General features: G+C 36.6%; 1 protein-coding gene across 1 annotated transcript in view; it reads right to left on the minus strand.

The window, feature by feature from the left end:
- Positions 1-20728, minus strand: part of LOC100378506 (splicing factor, suppressor of white-apricot homolog) — a 79842-nt gene that overhangs the window by 29920 nt on the left and 29194 nt on the right. The window contains exons 4-9 of the mRNA XM_085491321.1: positions 11457-11536; positions 10233-10476; positions 9395-9513; positions 8305-8446; positions 4972-5176; positions 1364-1617 (exon numbers count right to left, since the gene is read on the minus strand). Coding sequence (XP_085347447.1) covers positions 1364-1617; positions 4972-5176; positions 8305-8446; positions 9395-9513; positions 10233-10476; positions 11457-11536 — 1044 coding nt within the window. The remainder of the gene's footprint in view (positions 1-1363; positions 1618-4971; positions 5177-8304; positions 8447-9394; positions 9514-10232; positions 10477-11456; positions 11537-20728) is intronic.

Here is a 20728-nt window from a genome sequence, read left to right on the forward strand (position 1 = left end):
TTTTCGTTATTTTCGCTGAAGGGATGATTCCGTGAAAATAAAATCCAGTGAATATACTTATTTTCCTATATTTCACATTGAACTCATCAAAAATCAGTGAAAATAAATTCCATACAAAATGCCCCAAAAGCCTTCTCAGCGAAAATTATTTCCAGCGAAAATAAAGTATTCCACAGTAAAACACATATAGCTCTGATTTAATTGTAGTGCTAGATTTTCTAAATGTTGGTAATATATGATTTCATTGGGAAGCATTGTTACTGGTAATAACCACTCTATTGGCCAATAGACAGATGAGTGGCAGCAATGCATCATCAACACGTATGATACAAAGCCCTGTTCCTCTGCAAGAAATTACTCTGGAAAAAAATTTATAGACTACAGTTTTACAATTTTCAGACAAAATGGCTGTCAATTCTACAAATTTGATTGAATCTCAAAATAACGCAATGTAAAGTATAATTTAATAATATAGTAATTGAATGCAAACTTTTGAGTGAATCAGGCAATATATTACTGTACAATCAGTATGGACATAAATATAAAAAAAAAAATATCATCATCAGTTGGTCATTTATGTTCAAATCTCAAGAAAAATATGTGCATCAGTAACTCAATATGCATGATCATAATACAAAGTATGAATGAAATTGCTTTCTTCATCTATAAGGAGCGACCCCGGACATGTTTTATGTAACAATTTTGAGGACCAAAATGGCCGCCATTCAGCCATACTTCATCCCATGATAATGAAAATTTACGTGCATATGTAAAGTCATACATGGTCTTGAGTGTTAAGTTTGAATGTGATCGGTCAAAGCATGACTGAGAAATGACTCCTGATGGACAGACACCCAAATTAATAGTCTCTGGTTTGTGACTTTGTCCGAGGAAACTGATAATAATATCAATTGAATGCATTTCAACTAAAATACAATTCAAAATGGCTGCCAGAGGCTTGACGTTATCAGGGAACAACAAAGTCATTATTTCCATAGAAACATGTTTTGGTATGGTGCGACCTTAAGCTAGTCAGGTAAATTTGTTTGCCAGGTTTGATGACCAATTGCTTTCAACATTTCATACAGAAGGGTTCTCGCAGCAAATGTACTTTCAGTCTTTTCGTCATATTTCCTGTGTTCAAAAAGTTTGAGATTTAAGTATATGTTGAAATCCAAAAGTAGAAAATATGGTTCAAATTTCAAAATCAGAAACAACTACAGACAGGAAAAAATTTTAATTTTGTTACGCACTCCCCAGATGATGGAGCAGGTACTGAATAGTTATCCACAATAAGGAATATATCCTATAGTAACAATCTTTTTAGCTTTTGTAGAATACAAAGATATGATATGTCACTTACTTTTTTTTGTCTTATTTTCAAAGTCTATTTGTCCCTGTATTTCCGATTCAGTATCTCCAATAAAAAGTTTTTTTTTGTACTCATAATAAGCATGGTAACTATGCCATGGAAGTAAAAATTCAAATCTTGAATCAGCCTTAGCACGAACAGTTGCTTCAAAGTCAGCTCCGTTCTTAGCTACGTACTTTGCCATTTTGTCTATAATTGGTTGTACATCAGGGGGAGGAGGAACAATGGCTGGAATGGATGATGAGCTGCAATAAAGACAGAAAAAAAAAGGAGGATAAATTTTCACCAACGTCTCTGTGACATAAAAATACTTAACTGAGTGTTGAATAAGTGGTGTAGAGCTGTATTTGCATTTATGAAATGACAGGTGTATCTGTGGTCAAAATAAATCAGAATTTAATTTTGAACAAAGTCATTGAAAATGACACAGTCCCCGTTAAATTTTCGAAAGTTCTCTTTGTGCTCGTCATATTAAAGCGGAGTGGGTTGTCGCGAGCGTGTCCTTGAAACTTGAGTCCCAAGTGGCGTATACAACAGATTGTTTATTTACATCAAAACACATGTTCCATGTAGTAGTAATATGGCCAAAAACAAAAACAGCCGTTATTCGGCCATCTTTGATCTGATTATGAAACACACTGATATGCATGATGTATGTACCAAATACGAATGAAAATGGTACATAAATTGTGGAAATGTAGTAATAAGGCCAAAACGTCAGATTGGCTGTCAATCGGCCATCCTTGACCAGATTTTGAAACAAATTGTCATGGACATGTATCCTAACATGTATAAGGGATGTGACAAATTTGAATGAAAACTGACAAAGCACGTCCAAGATACCACATATAAAAAACAAGATGGCTGCTAGTCGATCATTTTGAATCGAATTGCTAAACCACTGCATGTGCATATGTCCCACATAAAGTACGAAGCACATGCAAAGAATGAACTGAATCAGTCCAAAGGATTTTAAAATATGACTCTGGACAGACTGACATATGGACAGACTGACACATGGACGGACTGACGGACGGACAGACTCAGGGATGACGGACGGTCGGAGGACATGTATCCTAACATGTATATTCTATGTACCAAATTTGAATGAAAACCGAATTATAAGTCCTCGTTTTCAGACTTCGTCCGAACAGGGACTAATAAAATACAATATTGTATAAAAGATACTAAAGAATTCTTAACTGCAACTGAGGCTAACTAAAGAGTTGTTTCCACAATGTGACAATTATTCACAGAGGTACAGCCACTGTTCAAGAAGATGTTATTTTATTTTCAACATAATAAACTCTGCTGCTAATCCCTGCTGCACAATCATCTTGCTCAAGGTGTATACTGTATTGTGATTTATTCTCCTCCAATCAGCTTGGTGTATTTGAATAGGAGAGATGACAATTGAATATAAACAAACAAACATATTTCAAGATGTTAAATTTACAGTACACAAAAAAAGCATGATGAATTTGTAGATTTGAGAATTAAAATAGAAATAAACAGAATGCTTTCCCAGCATGCATGGCTGTTATTTCAGTCACATTCTTTCCACCTGCTCTGATGTATCACCATACCAGTAAGGTTAATTTGGCAAAAAGAGTTTAGATTAATAGACAGGTGACAATTACCAAACACATTAACCAACCCTACATGGATAACGAAATGTATATATGGCAGAGTGATAGAAGTCTATAATAGGAGTACATCACACTATTAAAACTACATTTACGATAAAAGTATCAGTGACCAGAAGCAAATAATTAGATAAAATGTTAATTAGGTAACAAGATGTGGTATTTGGTATTCTGGCAATGTAGTAAGTTGGAATCAATCCAGATTCAAACTAGAAACATTTATCCATCTAGAGATAAAGTTCATCTACCCTGCCAATTTATTGTCCATTTTTTATAAAAATCCTAGTGGAGTCATTTTACATACGTTATATTTTACTTTTTGCAGGTCTATTTATTATAACTTGAGCAGGTTTATGAAGGTAGGGGGTCTACTTTATAAAGAGTAGAGAAAACATTTGTGGAAATCATATTTATTTTGAATTTCAACGAGACAGGAAATTATTGAAGTAGCCAGGCATGTGTGTGACATGATATGTGTGATAGCTGCGCTGCAGGCGAAAGCAGTAAAACATAATGAAATGATAAACAGTATGTTACAGGGTCCATAGCACCAAGAGTCAAATGATTTCCAAGACTTTTCCAGACCTTTTCCCAAACTTTCTTGCATTTCCCCCATTTTGACTCTTAATTCAGGCCAACATTACCAAAGCTCATCAAGTTCTGAAGATATGGTAGTTCCAAGAAGAAAACAGGCCTTTCTTAAATTAATTAATAACTATGAAGAAATTTAAAGACTTTTATTTTTCCTGTAATTTAAAGACAACTCAAAGACTTTCCAGACGTCAAAAATTCCAAAGACTTTTAAAGGATTTTCCCAACATTATGGACCCTGTATTGCCACAAAGTTCAGATAATAGTACTGGGTAGTTCAGATACTTCCCAGGTATCTAACTACAAAATTCTAAAATGTTAAAGAGGAGCAGACACAATCAACCCAAAGTAATGCCAAATGGCTTCTTACATAAAGATTGTATTTACCTCCAGAGACCAAGAAAACTAAACAGAACTAAGATCCAAAGTAAGATTAGCTAAACAATCCACAATAAAAAAGTCTCTGAATAGAATTTTAAAAGCCTGTAAAGTAAAGAAATGTCAAAGAAATATATGCACAGCTGTTCATAAGTCCCATTTCATTTACAAAGTCAACTTCTAAAATAGCGCAAGAAAACCTGCCAATCATTGAAGTTTAACTACTATCCCTGCAATCACAGTCATGTGACCAGTTTGTGTTTGTTATTCTCTATTACAGCAAGTCTCAGAAGTATTGGGGCAGCCAATTTGCAAACTCGCTAGCGAATTGGCTAACTGCTTTGGTTTTGACTGAATGGTTGGCATTCAAATATATATTAATAAAAACCCAGTTTGGAGACAAGCTTTACAGTTAAGTCGATGTTGAAAAACGTACAAACAAGATAAGCCGGCGCCATGGCGATTTAGTTTATGATGTCTTAAAATGGCAATTTTTGAATACGAGTTTTAGCAAGTGTGAACAATAACACCACCTTAAAAGCACGTTCTCAGTGTCAACCTTTCTTTTATAGAAACATGACAGCTTAGTTTAGTCTTTATACACGTATGAACACAGGACCACTGATAAAGATCGTTTACCAAGCTAGTCAAGCCGCCTCCTGTGGCACACACTGAGAAAGTTGAAAAAACATTTTTGCAAAAATAAGGTTTACAAAAAACAATGGCTGTTACTTTAGAAACTTGTGTGCTCTGGTATCAAAACATTCCAATTTCGTCTTTATGGGAGGAGGGGGTTATTTCTCTGTTTCAACATTTGATTATCAGGGTGATGGGAACCAGAAAAACCAATGAACAAATTGGGCAAGTTAGAAATCTCCCCCACCCCTCAATCAAGCACAGAAACAGACTGACGGCGCTATAACTTGAAACTCGTCCATTAAGTCTACTACAGTGTATGATAATTCATGAGATTGTATCATTTACCTTGATGTAGAAAGGTCATCAGGTTCATCTGGAGGTGGTGGTGGTGGAGGTGCTGCCGTTAACGCTGTTAGCCCAGCTGATGCTTGACTGAAAGTTGGCACTGTGACTCGATCAGCAGGTGGTGGCAGAGGTGGAACACAGCTGCCATCGTGTGCAACATGTAGAAATGGTGGAAGAGGTGGTGCCAAGATTGCTGGTGTGGTCCCTAAATAGATATTGAGTTACAAATAATGAAATATAATTGTTTATTACCAAATATTTCTCAAGCAACATATGTGAGGATACCTTGTTGTAAACAAGTTCATTATCATTATAAAAAGCAGTTATAACTATAGAATTTAAAAAAGTTATACCATATTTGTTATTTCAGCAGTAAGTACATGTTCTGTCGAAATGTCTATTAAGGTAGAGATGCAGTTTATTTGGCTTGCTTTTTAATTGAGTAATTAGACAATGAAGATGGTATTATATATCCAACATGTTATATATTTTCTGAAAGCTTATTATACAAACTTTGTAAAACTTGTCTTTATTTTAAATATCCAGAATGCGTTTTTGATTTTGGGTCAAAAATATGCTTTTTTGGACAAAAGTGGTTTAAAAAAAATTAGCTTAAAAACTTCAAGTCCGTTTGTGGGTAAAATTACATCACTGGATACCTTGGTATACTACTAATTCAAATGCGTCCACTCATCTCTCTAACGGCTTTCAAAGTCGCACAGCATGACCTCAAAGTTCACTCTTTTCTATTTTTGCATAATTTATATATCCATGTTAATTGCGGACTTGTTATTTTTGTTCCACTCGCCGTAATAAACTGTCCGGACGCATTTTGAAGGGGGAACACCTTGTCAATAATGTGTGAAAATTTCGAGGCAAATGGTCAAAGCGTCTATCAGCTATTTTAATTTAAAACCCAAGAATTCACCAAAAATAGAAGACGAGAAAAAGGCTAATTTGCATATTTGTGCGTTAAACCGGGAATTACTGCTTTGTCATACTTTGTCATACTTTCTAGACTATTGAAATTGAAAGTTAACGTATAGACATAGACATTTTATGTAAAATCGTTGGAACAGAACAACTGCTCTTGAATATATAAATCAGAAACACGTCATTCATACCAGTGTTTTGATGGGGTCGGTAAAAACACGTGGCAATGCCCAGTAAATATGACGTCATCTCATGAATTATTAAACAGGGGGCGGTCCCAGGAAGGTGACCTTTTATCACGATCAAAACATCATGGCTTCTCTTCGGTGTATTTTCAATAAAAAATCTACGAGTATTTCAGAGCCTATGGTTTACCGTGAAGAGTACAAAGTGGGATATTAAATTATTTATCCTTGATGATTTTTATGTAGTATTGAGAACCAACTCCAGGAAGCGAACGCACAATAATGAATAATCGCGTAATCCTAGAATCGAAACGCGAGGCACAGAAGTTTTGTTTATCGTTTCCAATCCCATTTTCCCCACTGCAACATATTTGTTAAAAGAAATATTTGAATTCTGTTCGTTTTTAAGGAGGCATTTTTTTATTTTTTCCGATTTTGGCAACGCCTTATTCAGGGATTTTCTAAGACAGTCGCAGACAATCAGCGCACGGATGTACGTACAAAACATGCTGTTGTACTACCGGCGACGGTCGCCTGCAAGAAGAGAGCTCCAGCTCCTAACGTAAAAGTTTTAAAATTTCGACCGGTTTTAAATAATTAGTGTTGGAAATCTGACATGTTTTAAGAGTGCAAAATTAAGGTGCATTTTCGAGCGGTCGAAATTTTTCTGAATAGAAATCGGCAAATGAAAAAAATAGGAGTGCTAAACAGTGTGCTTCGTTAGTTTAAAAAAATGGAATGTCCGTCAAATTGACGTAAACCTCCCCATTTTTCACGGAAAAAGCAAAGGTCGTGGCCGAGTTGCAGGCTAAAAAACTCAAAAATCAAAACAAAATCATCAATCAGTAAGTATTATGACAAGGAAAACAAAACATCAGACGCGGAGAAGCGGTCAGCGCATCAAAAGAGTTGTTACCGTAATGTATCAAGTTACCTTTTCATTGAAATTATTTGGTTGTTTTCAATTAATTTTAGCGTACCTCTGCAATTTATTTTAGCATTGTCAGTTGTTTGCTTCATTGAATTAAACGGAGTTCGTCCGGTTGCAAACAAAGCTGTCTCGCACCACCTAGCAAAACTTGCGAATGATCGAAGTACAGGTACCCATTGGACAAAAGATACACAAAAGTTTGTATCTCCCCGACCCAGTGCAATATATCCGGTTAGAATCAAAGCTCACGTGTCCCTTATTTGAGGGACCAGATTCTGCCGTAAATTCGGGATGGGATTTCGAAAAAAAATAAAATGGGACTTTTAAGGTGTATTTTGGCGTCATTTTCGAACATTTCAATCATTCCTGATGCCTAAAATAGAGTATAAGTTTTACCGTAGTCATTGACGCCTATTCAAGAGTATGATGTTTATTGTGACTAGCGTGAATGGGTAAGCTTCGTTTCGACAATGAGCTGTTATCACTGTAAACAATGTTAAATTATTCCTCACATGCTCAGTTTATTTTTTGAGAACAATTATTTAAAAATAAAATCTCTCAGTCAATCAGAAACTCGGATTCATGCCTTCAGGGAAAGTCATTTTTGGACGCTCACATCGATTTTGTTTTTCGTTCGGTGGGCTGGTGCCTTCAGTGTAGCTTTTGCCTCTTCCGACATAGAAATCATTTGAATCTTCTTTCTACCTCTCTTTCTTTTCACACCACGCATAATGTAATGATAAAAATTAGGAAAAAACGCTGAGGAAATATAATGTTTGGTTTGCTAGCGAGCGAGAACTGATTTGAGAATAATTGCACATGCGCGTGAATTGAATGAACTATGACCCGTACAATCTCGATTTGCATATTGTCAATCAAAGGTCCAGTTATTTGGTTACTCATGCAAATTAGGCAATTGGACATAAACATTGCCACGTGTGAGTGTTTTTTATTTTTAACCAGAAAATAAACAGCAATTTTAACGGTGTTCCAATAAGAATTCATTGGTCAAATTTTCACAGAATGTTCTTTAGATAAAAATCTATATAAAAAACGAAAAAAACTATTTTTGATTGAAATTCACAAATAAACTGCATCTCTACCTTAAAGATATATTTTATATAGAACCATGTACAGATGCACTTATAGGGCAAATATGGAAATATTCCATCTATCCTGTATTTGTACTGTTATTAGCACATGCATATATGTAATGACAAAGTTGTAAATGACAGAGTTCTGTTTACAGTCCAAAAGAACCTGTTCGATAAGGATGCATCTTACCTGAGTTATTTGCTGTACTTGTAATCATTGGTGGAGGTGGTATTATTGGCCCAAAAGGACCCATTAATGACCCTTCTCCTAAGCCTGTAAGTGGATGTAGTGGATATAGGGTTCCAATTGGCCACGGCGGTGCATCAGTTTTCTACATTGAAAAACAGAAAATAACATTTAGAATATGCAATACGAAAACAGCTGAGACTCTGTGTCGCAAGACAGAAGAAAAATGTTCACTGCTACAAAAGTTTGTGATTTTTCCTAAAATAATGCATTTCTTACGTATTTTATACTGCCCTAGAATCAACAAGTATTCTGGGGTCTATAATAAATATAGCACCAATATCCTGAACTTCAACTTCAACTTTCTGAGGAAACTAAAATTTCACACCAAAATTCCTAAAAATGCTTCGAACTAATTTAAATTGTGAAAGAACAATACAAGACCATCCAGACATACAGGTGGGCATCTAGGCAATCACGACTAGACCATAAATTTGATTGGTTCATTGAAAATCTAATGTTTTCCACTGCAGTATTGTCATTCCACTAGATGTCTCATATGCTGAAAATCTCAGCATGCAGCAATGAAACAAACCTGAGAATGGAGAATAATTTTACTTCTCACAATGTCTTTGTAGAATTTGAACCACTAATGACATCGAACAGGCATTGTATGCTTTGCATATTATACAGATCTCAGACCAAGAACATTACATCATATGCGTTGTAAAATTACCTGAATATTGCCAGAGTAATACAACCTAGGATATTATGTAACAGATATGCCTGAAAGTAACTCTGTATGTATTAGTGATATTTTGTTATTAAAATCAAAACTTGAAAAATAAGAGATACCAGTCCAACATATATAGGGTAATTTGATATGAAAAAGTTGCTTCAAAATACAATCAGTAAATGGCATGCATTACTTTCTAAAAATGCACATCAAAGTATGTCACGACATTAGATATTCATCTTTGACCTGACACTGCTAGAACAAATATGACCATTGCAGTTTTGAAATATTTTCTTCAATCGAAGGGCAATTATTCACAAACAGAGATGCTGAAGAAGAAGATGTCAACAACTTTACCTTTGGTGACTTAGTTTTCTTAGATCCCAATAAACTTGGATGTAAATAACCACTACCATCTGCATCACTTTCTTCATCTTCAGTACTAGCATCATCATCTTTTGATTTACGATGATTATCTGATCATAAAAGTGAGAAAAAGAAGCTTCAGCTTCACTAAAACAAAATCATGTATTAACATTTTCACCACCAAACTTTCTTGACCAAATTTTTCAGATCTGCACTTTTCTTATATTTTTCAATATTTCTGGAAATGAACCCTAATTAAGGAGCCAACAGACACAATTTGAGTAAATTTTCAGTTTTTACTAAAAAATTTGCCTTTTTTTGTCACAATCTTCTGAAGGAAAGTGTAGACTTTGAACAGGACTACTGTAAAATACTTTATTTAAGCTGGAATTAATTTTCCCTGAATAGACTTTTTGGCTGTTTTGTATGGAATTTATTTTCAACGATTTTTGATGAGTTGAATGTAAAATATAAGAAAAAAAGTATATCACTGGATTTTATTTTCACTGAATCATTCTTTCAGCGAAAATAGCGAAAATTTATTCCAAGCAAAAATAAACTATTCCACAGTATTATGTGAATTTTTCATAAAAAGAGGGAACTGGTGGTGAAAAGGCTAAAGTATGACTTCAAAAGCACAGACATTACTTTTCTGAGGCAAATGATTACCCCACTGTCACTCATACATGTATAATCCATACACTATTTGAAGAGATTTTAATACCAAAATCCCCCAAAACACATATTACTGTGATTTGGAGAGCCATTTTTAGCAAATAAGAAGTTTTAGCTAAGTGGAAATACAAACATAATTGATTGATTAGCATACCTTTTTCTTTATCCAGTTCATCAGATTTATCTTCTGACGCTTGTGGGATGTATGTGTATTTCCCTGATCTAATACATTTTAAAACAGTTTTGTAATATGGATTCAAGTAGTGATCAAAGGATAGAAATCCAAACTGTGAGTTATTAGCTTGCTTCGTTTTGAGTATAATCTCCATTTGTGTGCCATTTTTACTGACAAATAGGGCAGTCTTGGCAATGATAGCATGCGTCTTGGCAGTGGCAGGCTGAAACAAAACCAAAGACGAAACTAAATAAGTAAAGACTGAGTAAAGACTCAAGAAAGTGCAAGTTAAAGCACTTATATTTGTTTTCCTTAATCGGAAAGGGGGAAGGGGTTCTGTAAGTAGAAAAAAAAAAGCTACAAATACGGAAAGAAAGAAAACGAAGAGACTAAACCCTAAAATGCTACGCAAACTTGTTTTAACAATCTGAAGAGGACAGAAAACACTGAAAAAGCAAACATAAAAAACTTGAAAACCTTTTTGCATTGGAAGGTCCCTCACAAAACCAATGATGTGGGTCATTCCATTATAAAAATAGGGGTGAAGTAAGTATAACAGTATTGAGACTAGCTCACCTACACAGCCAGGTATGTTTATAAAGGGAGCTTACTTCTACCTGGTATGTGTCAATGCTCTCTTGTAGACTTCTTGCCATAACCAGGGAGTTAGTTTCCCTGGACAGAGTCAAGTCACAGGCGTGTTTCTTACAGGCGTGTATATCGCAGCAGTGGAAACACACAACCGATTATAACACCAAAAGTGAGATAACTTCTTTGAACAGTAATAAGTCATCTTCATGTCTTTTTCAGCACTCATCAGCGATTAATCCAGCAGATTTTTTTTGCATTTCAAGGAAAGTCACGCAGTTTATTTTTATTTAATACTACTGAGATGAACAAGAGTAGAAACACATCATGAGGCAGACGGAAAGCGATCATTATTATTTCAGCACGCTGGCATCTTCCTGTCTTCGTAGAAATTAACCTGTTGACCTAGATATACCTAAGACAATTAAGGGTGTGTGTTTGTGAAAATAAAGTTGGCTGTTCCTCCATTTCAACCCAGAAATAGTTATTTTCTTGATGTGAGTTTTAGATGGTGCTGAATGGAGCACTTTCCCAATCTGTTGTCAGTGTTGATAGGGAAACTCTGGAGAAACAGCCATCACTGTGTAGAAACAAAATAAAACAAATAATTCTTACCACTTCCACATCTTGGGGAATCTCTAACCCATTAGGTGGAACAAATGGTTCTTCATCAGGAACAGATGTACTTTCTTTTTCTGCAAAGAAAAAATAAAACATAGTAAACTTAAATGAGGGATTTCCCACCAAATTATTCGCCAACAAAAACTAATATTTTTTTTACTGATGAAGCAGGTTTCAGTCTGAATTCAAATTTTATTATCCTGTCTCAATTATTTATGCAGGGCATGTCCTGTATTAATGGTAGCGACCATGTTAATTATCCCATGGGTGTAAACAATGAAAACCACCTAAGAGTACCCAAGTGTCAAATGGTCATTAATATGGATAACATAATACAGTGTGAATATATACATCATTGGTTTATAAAATATCTGAAAAATTAAAATCCATGACAGTTTGAGAAGGTGCAGCAGCATCAGAGATCAAACATTAGTCAAACATTGGCCAATCATTGGCCAGTATACACCCAGCACAAAATTCTGGACCAAACATGTCATTTTCCATTAGAAAACTCATAGCATATTTAATCAGATTATTATTTTATTTCTAAAGAAGTCTGCAAATCTAACTATGTAGTAAACTTGGTTAAAATCCTTTTACAAAATAGGCTGAAATGGAAGAAATAATATGCAAATTAGCTACTTAATATGCATACATGGCCCTAATACCTGCACATTAACATCAAATCTCACTGTCAGCATTTGAACTGTTTTAAACAGTGTTCTATTTTTAGGAAGATATTGTAAATGTATTTAAGGTAGAAGCCTACTCATAATTTTTAGGAAAGCCGGTCATAAATCGTATGAAAATGTTCATTGGTTTATTATGTACAATCATAGAGCTATTGTCACATGACACTATGCAATAGCATTCTTTTGTGTGTTACAGTGACGAATTTTGAGAAACTTGTCCTAATATTTTTCAAAAATTGCTATTTTTAGAGCAATTCCATCATAGAGCACAATATTAAAAAATAATTAAATTTTTTGACACTTTTTTTAAACCCAGATTTTTGAAATAATTGAGGACAGAAAAAAGTATCCCACCATTCACAATACACAATTTTTTCTGCCTAAGTCACCAGTCTACAATTTGAGATATGGCATAATATCTCTGCCATAGGAACCTGTGGTAAAAGTACCATAATACTGCCAAAATGGCCATTAGCCACTAAAATACAACCATCATTTTCTCAAAAATTAAGCTGGTGAACCCCAACTTTTTTAAAGTCAATATTGTTATATTACCCGGAAGTACAATTTATTAGAAAATGAATAAATTCTGGGTATTTGAATTCGCGCGTGGGCTTCTACCTTAATGCTATTACTAGCAAATGAACAAGTATAATGTAAATTACTTTAATTAATTTGTTTACTTTATAAATCTTGGAAGATTGATGATTTTACTATGTGGGTTATACAGTATGACTGTCTATACATATACCTCAGGATGATCCCACACATGACCAGGTCATCTAAATGTCAGTGATAACCAGGCCAAGGTACATTATAATTAGATTCAACCACATGTTGTGGCAAATTAACATAGCACTAATACATTATTTGTATGCTTGGATGGAGAAATGCTGTTGTTTTTTTGTTGCCAGATGTTGGTTTTATATTAAGAGGCTTAAGTTCATGCTAACAAAGATATGTGAACATAATTTGAGTCTTCACAGAAATGCTGAATATGGTATTTTCTGATTGAGGAGATCTAAACAGATTAAAATAGATGTACATGTACAACAATAAACAACCCTTTATATAGTATTGGTGTAATATTGCTACTTTAATTTTCACTGCTAGAAATTTCCATGATTTTATGAATATTTGTTTACAGTATATTGAATTGCCATTGATTGTAAAGCATTTGTTTTGTTAGACAAATTGACAATGTGTCGTCAGATGGATTCATTTTGTTCTAGAATGGGTTTGCAGTGTTTCATCTAGGATGAAGCCATGAGGGAGGATTGTCCCCCTTTGGTGTAAAAATTGAGGGGGACTTCACGTTGTCAAGGGGGGAATGGAAATTGATGACAAAACAGATTTTGCTATTAACACAGGTTACGGGTATTGTATTTTTTATTAAAGTTGGGAGTAGAACGGTTAAGTATTATTAACATAATTGTACATGTCTATCTAAAACTGAGTGGATTCAAGACAATACTATATTGTACCAAATGACGTTGTAATATGCAAATACAGTAAACCTATCTGAAATGCACTGAAAATTATTATTACTTATTATTTACTAATAACTACAGTTCCTGTGCTGCATCATGGCTAAACAGTAATTGAATTTGTGCATGGTCAATAAAATATTTTCACCCTCATCAGTCAGAGTGACTTAATGAAAATATATTTGCTACACAATAAGCATAAAAGGAATTATGAATATCACGGGTAAGTATAATTAATGTTTAAATAACAATTTTCATGGACCAACTTAAGTTATAAAATTATTTAACTGACAAAAAAATTGGATAATAATAAACCATTAGTCAAACATTTATATTTATTGTATCAAATAAAAATAATTTCATTAAATTAGTATGGCAAACACAATATAAATTGTGATTACACAATATTATGAGATTTTTGAACCACTGATTTTTTATTTGCCTGCAATATCTAGGTAGAAATATGCTAATTTATCTTGTATCAAAAATGATTATCATTTTATTTTCAAATTTTCTCATTATGATGAAAATACTGAAACTCAACCAATTGTGTACCACTGTTGTGCTGATTTATTTGATCAATGCTCCAAAGCGGAGAAAAACAGTCAGCCAAACTGAACGAAACAAGCTGAACGGTTCAAACAAAAACAGAGCTGTAACATAGAACGAATCTTGGAATGATTGACAGGTGAACGTAAACACGCAAAAGTTTGCAACATTTTATCTTTTGATCGTGCCAACTAGAAATTTGGGCACGTTGAATTGGCAACGCAACCGGTCAAAACAAATTTATTCTTTCACAAATATGCGCCGCGATTTTTGGATTCTCCACTGGCGAAGCGATTCCTCATACTGTGGAATACATTATTTTCGATGGAATTAATTTTTGCTGAAATAGCTTTTTGGGTGTTTTGTATGGAATTTATTTTCACTGATTTTTGATGAGTTTAATGTGAAATATAGGAAAAAAAGTATATTCGCTGGATTTTATTTTCATGGAATCATCCCTTCAGCGAAAATGGCGAAAATAAATTCCAAGCGAAAATAAAGTATTTTACAGTAATCAAAATCCTTGAGTGGGAGGCCTTCAATCAGAATGGTCATCAGGCGATTTAATGTGCGCTCCTCAATTCTATTGCGTAGACACGTTTTGATTTTATTCTTGGCTGAGAATCCTCTCTCGCAAATAGCCGTGTTAACTGGCAGCGTAACGGCAATCTTTACTAAGGTGATCAAATTTGGCACTGTTTGACGGTGGTTGTTGTTTATGAGTTTCCACAACAATGATAGGTTATCACGTGGATAAGCTTGTTGTAGGACGAGCTTTTTCACAACGAACCATTCGTGTCGGGTCTCATCAGGGACAATGATCGGGTCGCAGGGCTTGCCTTGACTGTCGTACTTCGTCTCGCCATAATGACAAATCAGTACTTCGATTCTATCATTGCCGTTGTGGGAGAGTTCGTCAGCTGGTACGAATGACAGGTCACGCATTGCGAGAACATCAAATGCCGATACTAAACTGGTACTATCATTCGGAAAACGACTTTCGATGTTCTTGATAAGGTTGAGGAATTCGCGTTTGGTCTTTTCAACATAATCGACATGCTGACAATTTTGATCGAGCGGTCCTACAGCATTGTCAGTTTCTTCGTTTTGCGTTGCTTTCGTCGATTTCGTCTTCATTTCCATCGATGTTTTTCTTGAAAAACGTTGTTATAAGTCGACCCCTTTTCATGATATTGACGTAGTAAATAACTAGGATGCCGCACTGAAAACCAGGACACAGAACGTAAATTTGAAACTGGCGCTCAATGAAAACCAGAATCACATCACAAGTTTAATTAAAAATTAAAACAATGATTTCACTCCCTCGGATAATTAAGGAATCGTACTTCAAAATAGTTTATTCATCACAAATTTAATAGGGGAAGTACCGTTTTTTAAGGAGCGTTGATGGAATCTACTTGATAAAATGTAACAACAAAAAACCCACACGCAATCACACGTAAGAGTTTATTCATCACGTACTAGTATCAACCAGGAAGGCAACATTTTTTGGAAGAGCGTTGATGGAATTTACATCATAAAATGTAACAAAAACAATTCCAGGCACGTGGCATTCACGCACACTACTGCCCTGAAAGCAATTAACTTCCCACGCATAGGGTATACAATGTTGCATTTGCAATATTACTCGTGCCCAACACGTGCTATGTAAGTGGTTCAGTCCAAAAAGTGTGTGTCAGACGTGTGTTCCGTCTCATTTGAGGGAGTGGCTGGGAGTGGTACTAAGATCGATTTTGTGCGATGATCGCCCCCCGTCCTCTGTTGATTGGCGGCACTGAGTTCAAGTATTTGCGTGAATCGCGCAATCGCGCGGCCTAGATGAAACACTGGGTTTGATGCAGTTTCAAATAAATACCATGCAAATATAACAGATATTCAATCATTCAATAACTTGTTGTACAAATATTGATATACTTTAATATTGATAAACTTTAATTCTAATTTCATACACATAACGTGAATGTTTACATATTCATGTTCCCAAAGATACATATTTATATTAAGTCATTAATATGCATGCATCGTTACAATGTTGCTACACTCTCTTGGATTCACCTTTCATAGATTTCTACTCATGGCATTTATTCTGACCAATAGCTACGCAGCAATTCAATTCAAAAGTCAGACAAGCCAGCTGTTTTGGCAACTGTATTCTTAGTAAGATACAATGAACTGTGGAAAGATGAATTATATGGGTACCATAGATGAATCCATGAATTAGCCTGAAACTTTCTAAATTTATTGTTCTGGGAAAGCCAAGCTGGAGAATTTATAGCTACAATGTATGTGGCCTACCATCAATAAAACCAAAAAAGTCTGTAAATTCCACACAACATTCAGCTCTATTCATTTGATATTAGAGTGATTATTATAGTTGTTGTTGTTGTTTGATTTTACAAACTACCAGATATTCTATTCTTGATTTCTTGCAATGTACATGTATGCCAGTGTTCAGTTCTAAATTTGCTTCGATCAGCTACACGCTATTACCAGCTACATACGGTCAGCTACACGCTATTACCAGCTACACACGGTCAGCTACACGCTATTACCAGCTACATACGTAGTGATAAATCCCTATACAAACATCTCAAGATAAATCAGAATTTCTCCGCCTGGTCTTGACAGAAGCAGCAGGTGTCAATGAACTGGTTAATGTGAATAATAAGGCAAGTAGCTGTTCTGAATTGATTGACATCAGTTTGTTTAGTTGATTTAATCAGTACAAGTGCCTGGATTGTCTCCCCCGAGAAGACACAGTTGTTGCTGTCATTGTACACTCTACTGAGAAAAGAAGTTTCCATACATTGTTGGTTTCACACTGCTCTAATGTATTAGAAAGTGCATTCACATCGCGAGGGCACAAGAGCACCCTTGAAAGTAATTCCTAGCATTAAATTCAACTTCCTGATCAGTTTAATGTGCCTGCAACAATACAAAGCAAAAATATCCTTTACCAATATTTTGTTACTGGTAAGAAGAGCTGAGAGAAAGATAATATAATCTATCACCAGTTCTGATTCAGCCAAGTAAACCTATTTACAGTCTCCTTGCAGTGACCCTAAACCACAAAACAAATAAGAGATAACCTTTAGCCACAGGAAAGCTACTTTATCTAATGACAGTTGCTTTAATGGATAAACTAGGTGATAATAAGAAAGGACATTGATCTGTGCAATACAAGATGGGAATGATATCTATAGTGTACCGGTACCTAATTAATTGGATTGGAAGATAGACATACTAGAGAATACTGGCTATATACCCATGACAGACAGAAGGTGATAAATTCACACCAGTGTTCTCCCCAGATAACAAACAGCATGGCGGTACTGCCACACTGGTCTGACCCTGCTACAGTCATTCTCCTGACTGCCACACTGGTCTGACCCTGCCAGTCATTCTCCTGACTGCCACACTGGTCTGACCCTGCCACAGTCATTCTCCAGACTGCCACACTGGTCTGACCCTGCCACAGTCATTCTCCAGACTGCCACACTGGTCTGACCCTGCCACAGTCATTCTCCCGACTGCCACACTGGTCTGACCCTGCCACAGTCATTCTCCAGACTGCCACACTGGTCTGACCCTGCCACAGTCATTCTCCTGACTGCCACACTGGTCTGACCCTGCCACAGTCATTCTCCTGACTGCCACACTGGTCTGACCCTGCCACAGTCATTCTCCTGACTGCCACACTGGTCTGACCCCGCCACAGTCATTCTCCAGACTGCCACACTGGTCTGACCCTGCCACAGTCATTCTCCAGACTGCCACACTGGTCTGACCCTGCCACAGTCATTCTCCAGACTGCCACACTGGTCTGACCCTGCCACAGTCATTCTCCTGACTGCCACACTGGTCTGACCTTGCCACAGTCATTCTCCTGACTGCCACACTGGTCTGACCTTGCCACAGTCATTCTCCTGACTGCCACACTGGTCTGACCCTGCCACAGTCATTCTCCTGACTGCCACACTGGTCTGACCCTGCTACAGTCATTCTCCTGACTGCCACACTGGTCTGACCCTGCTACAGTCATTCTCCTGACTGTCACACTGGTCTGACCTTGCCACAGTCGTTCTTCTGACTGCTACACTGGTCTAACCCTGCCACAGTCATTCTCCTGACTGCCACACTGGTCTGACTCTGCCACAGTCATTCTCCTGACTGCCACACTGGTCTGACTCTGCCACAGTCATTCTCCTGACTGCCACACTGGTCTGACCCTGCCACAGTCATTCTCCTGACTGCCACACTGGTCTAACCCTGCCACAGTCATTCTCCTGACTGCCACACTGGTCTGACCTTGCCACAGTCATTCTCCTGACTGCCACACTGGTCTAACCCTGCCACAGTCATTCTCCTGACTGCCACACTGGTCTGACCTTGCCACAGTCATTCTCCTGACTGCCACACTGGTCTGACCCTGCCACAGTCATTCTCCTGACTGCCACACTGGTCTGACCATGCCACAATCATTCTCCTGACTGCCACACTGGTCTAACCCTGCCACAGTCATTCTCCTGACTGCCACACTGGTCTGACCCTGCCACAGTCATTTTCCTGACTGCCACACTGGTCTGACCCTGCCACAGTCATTCTCCTGACTGCCACACTGGTCTAACCCTGCCACAGTCATTCTCCTGACTGCCACACTGGTCTAACCCTGCCACAGTCATTCTCCTGACTGCCACACTGGTCTGACCTTGCCACAGTCATTCTCCTGACTGCCACACTGGTCTAACCCTGCCACAGTCATTCTCCTGACTGCCACACTGGTCTGACCTTGCCACAGTCATTCTCCTGACTGCCACACTGGTCTGACCCTGCCACAGTCATTCTCCTGACTGCCACACTGGTCTGACCCTGCCACAGTCATTCTCCAGACTGCCACACTGGTCTAACCCTGCCACAGTCATTCTCCTGACTGCCACACTGGTCTGACCCTGCCACAGTCATTCTCCTGACTGCCACACTGGTCTGACCCTGCCACAGTCATTCTCCAGACTGCCACACTGGTCTGACCCTGCCACAGTCATTCTCCAGACTGCCACACTGGTCTGACCCTGCCACAGTCATTCTCCAGACTGCCACACTGGTCTGACCCTGCCACAGTCATTCTCCTGACTGCCACACTGGTCTGACCCTGCCACAGTCATTCTCCTGACTGCCACACTGGTCTGACCCTGCCACAGTCATTCTCCTGACTGCCACACTGCCATTTCCACTGTGCCATTGATGACTTTTTCAATCAAGTAGATAAGTTGCTGAAAACTTGAAATTTTTGTGTAGTTCCTGAAGTAATAACAGTTTTGCCAGTCCACAATTATGTGCACTGGGTAATTGAGTAGATTACAATTTCAGTTTGGAATAATAATGTAAACAATATGCAAATGATCTACATATTTTTATGTAATTTTCACCACTACAGTGGTTTAAATATCTTGGACAACACTGTACACATATCTTCTTAAGCCAAGGTGACTACATGTACCTTAATAATCACAAAACTATGTGATACAATGGTATATGCTTCTTATTACGGTATTACGTTAAAAGGGATTTATCTGTTGGAGTTGGAAATTTGCAAATTTAATGTAATTAAACATATTCAGGAAAATGACACCAAAACCGTTTTTTTTTTTTTTTTTATATATGCCAAACAAACTACAAGCTGAACAGAATCATTAAACTAGGGTGAGACATATAGAAGCTAATATTACAAATTATATGTTCAATTTAAACTTCTTCACTGAAGAAAAACCAAGTTTCAATGTTGTAGACTGGCCACTCCTGTTTCCACTGATTTACAAAATTGCATATATTTAAGTTAAATATTACAGATATTCATTCATTAAGTGATTGTGAACTTATTAGATATTCATTTGCACAAACAACAAGCATGTACAAAGTTTCAATCCATTTGAGTAACGTAATCAACTAAATAAGCATGTTAGCTAATTAATATGGACAGATTTATTTACAAACTAGAGTTAGACAATAAACGAAACTGCAGTATGCAGGTACCAAGTTTCGAGCCAACTGAGAAAATTATTCTGATTCTGAATAAAAAATTTGAAAATAGTTATTTAGTATGCAAATTAGCTAATTATTATGCACAGATTATACAAGATATTATTATACAAGATGATGGTCTATACAAACAACCATGAAGCAAGCTTAAAAGCATTTGTGCGAACAGATACACAACAAAATTCTAAATCTACTTATTATGCAAATATCCTAATTAACATGCATGGATTTGTATCAAAATCTAATCAGGTCTTGTGTTCAGGATATAGTTGCTACATTTTATTCCAATTCAGCCGGTGGCACAGACAGTGAGAGAATTTTCAATATTACACCTTAATAGCTTGCAAGGTTTATGGAAAAAAATGTTATTAGGAAATTCTTATTGACAGTGAATTTGTGCCTCCAGCATGTATGATCTTTAGGGGTCATGCATAATACATATTAAATTCTACCGGTACTGGCCGACACATTTGTTTACATT

Source organism: Saccoglossus kowalevskii, chromosome 16 (genome assembly GCF_978046115.1).
Source record: "Saccoglossus kowalevskii chromosome 16, keSacKowa6.1, whole genome shotgun sequence".
NCBI lineage: Eukaryota > Metazoa > Hemichordata > Enteropneusta > Harrimaniidae > Saccoglossus > Saccoglossus kowalevskii.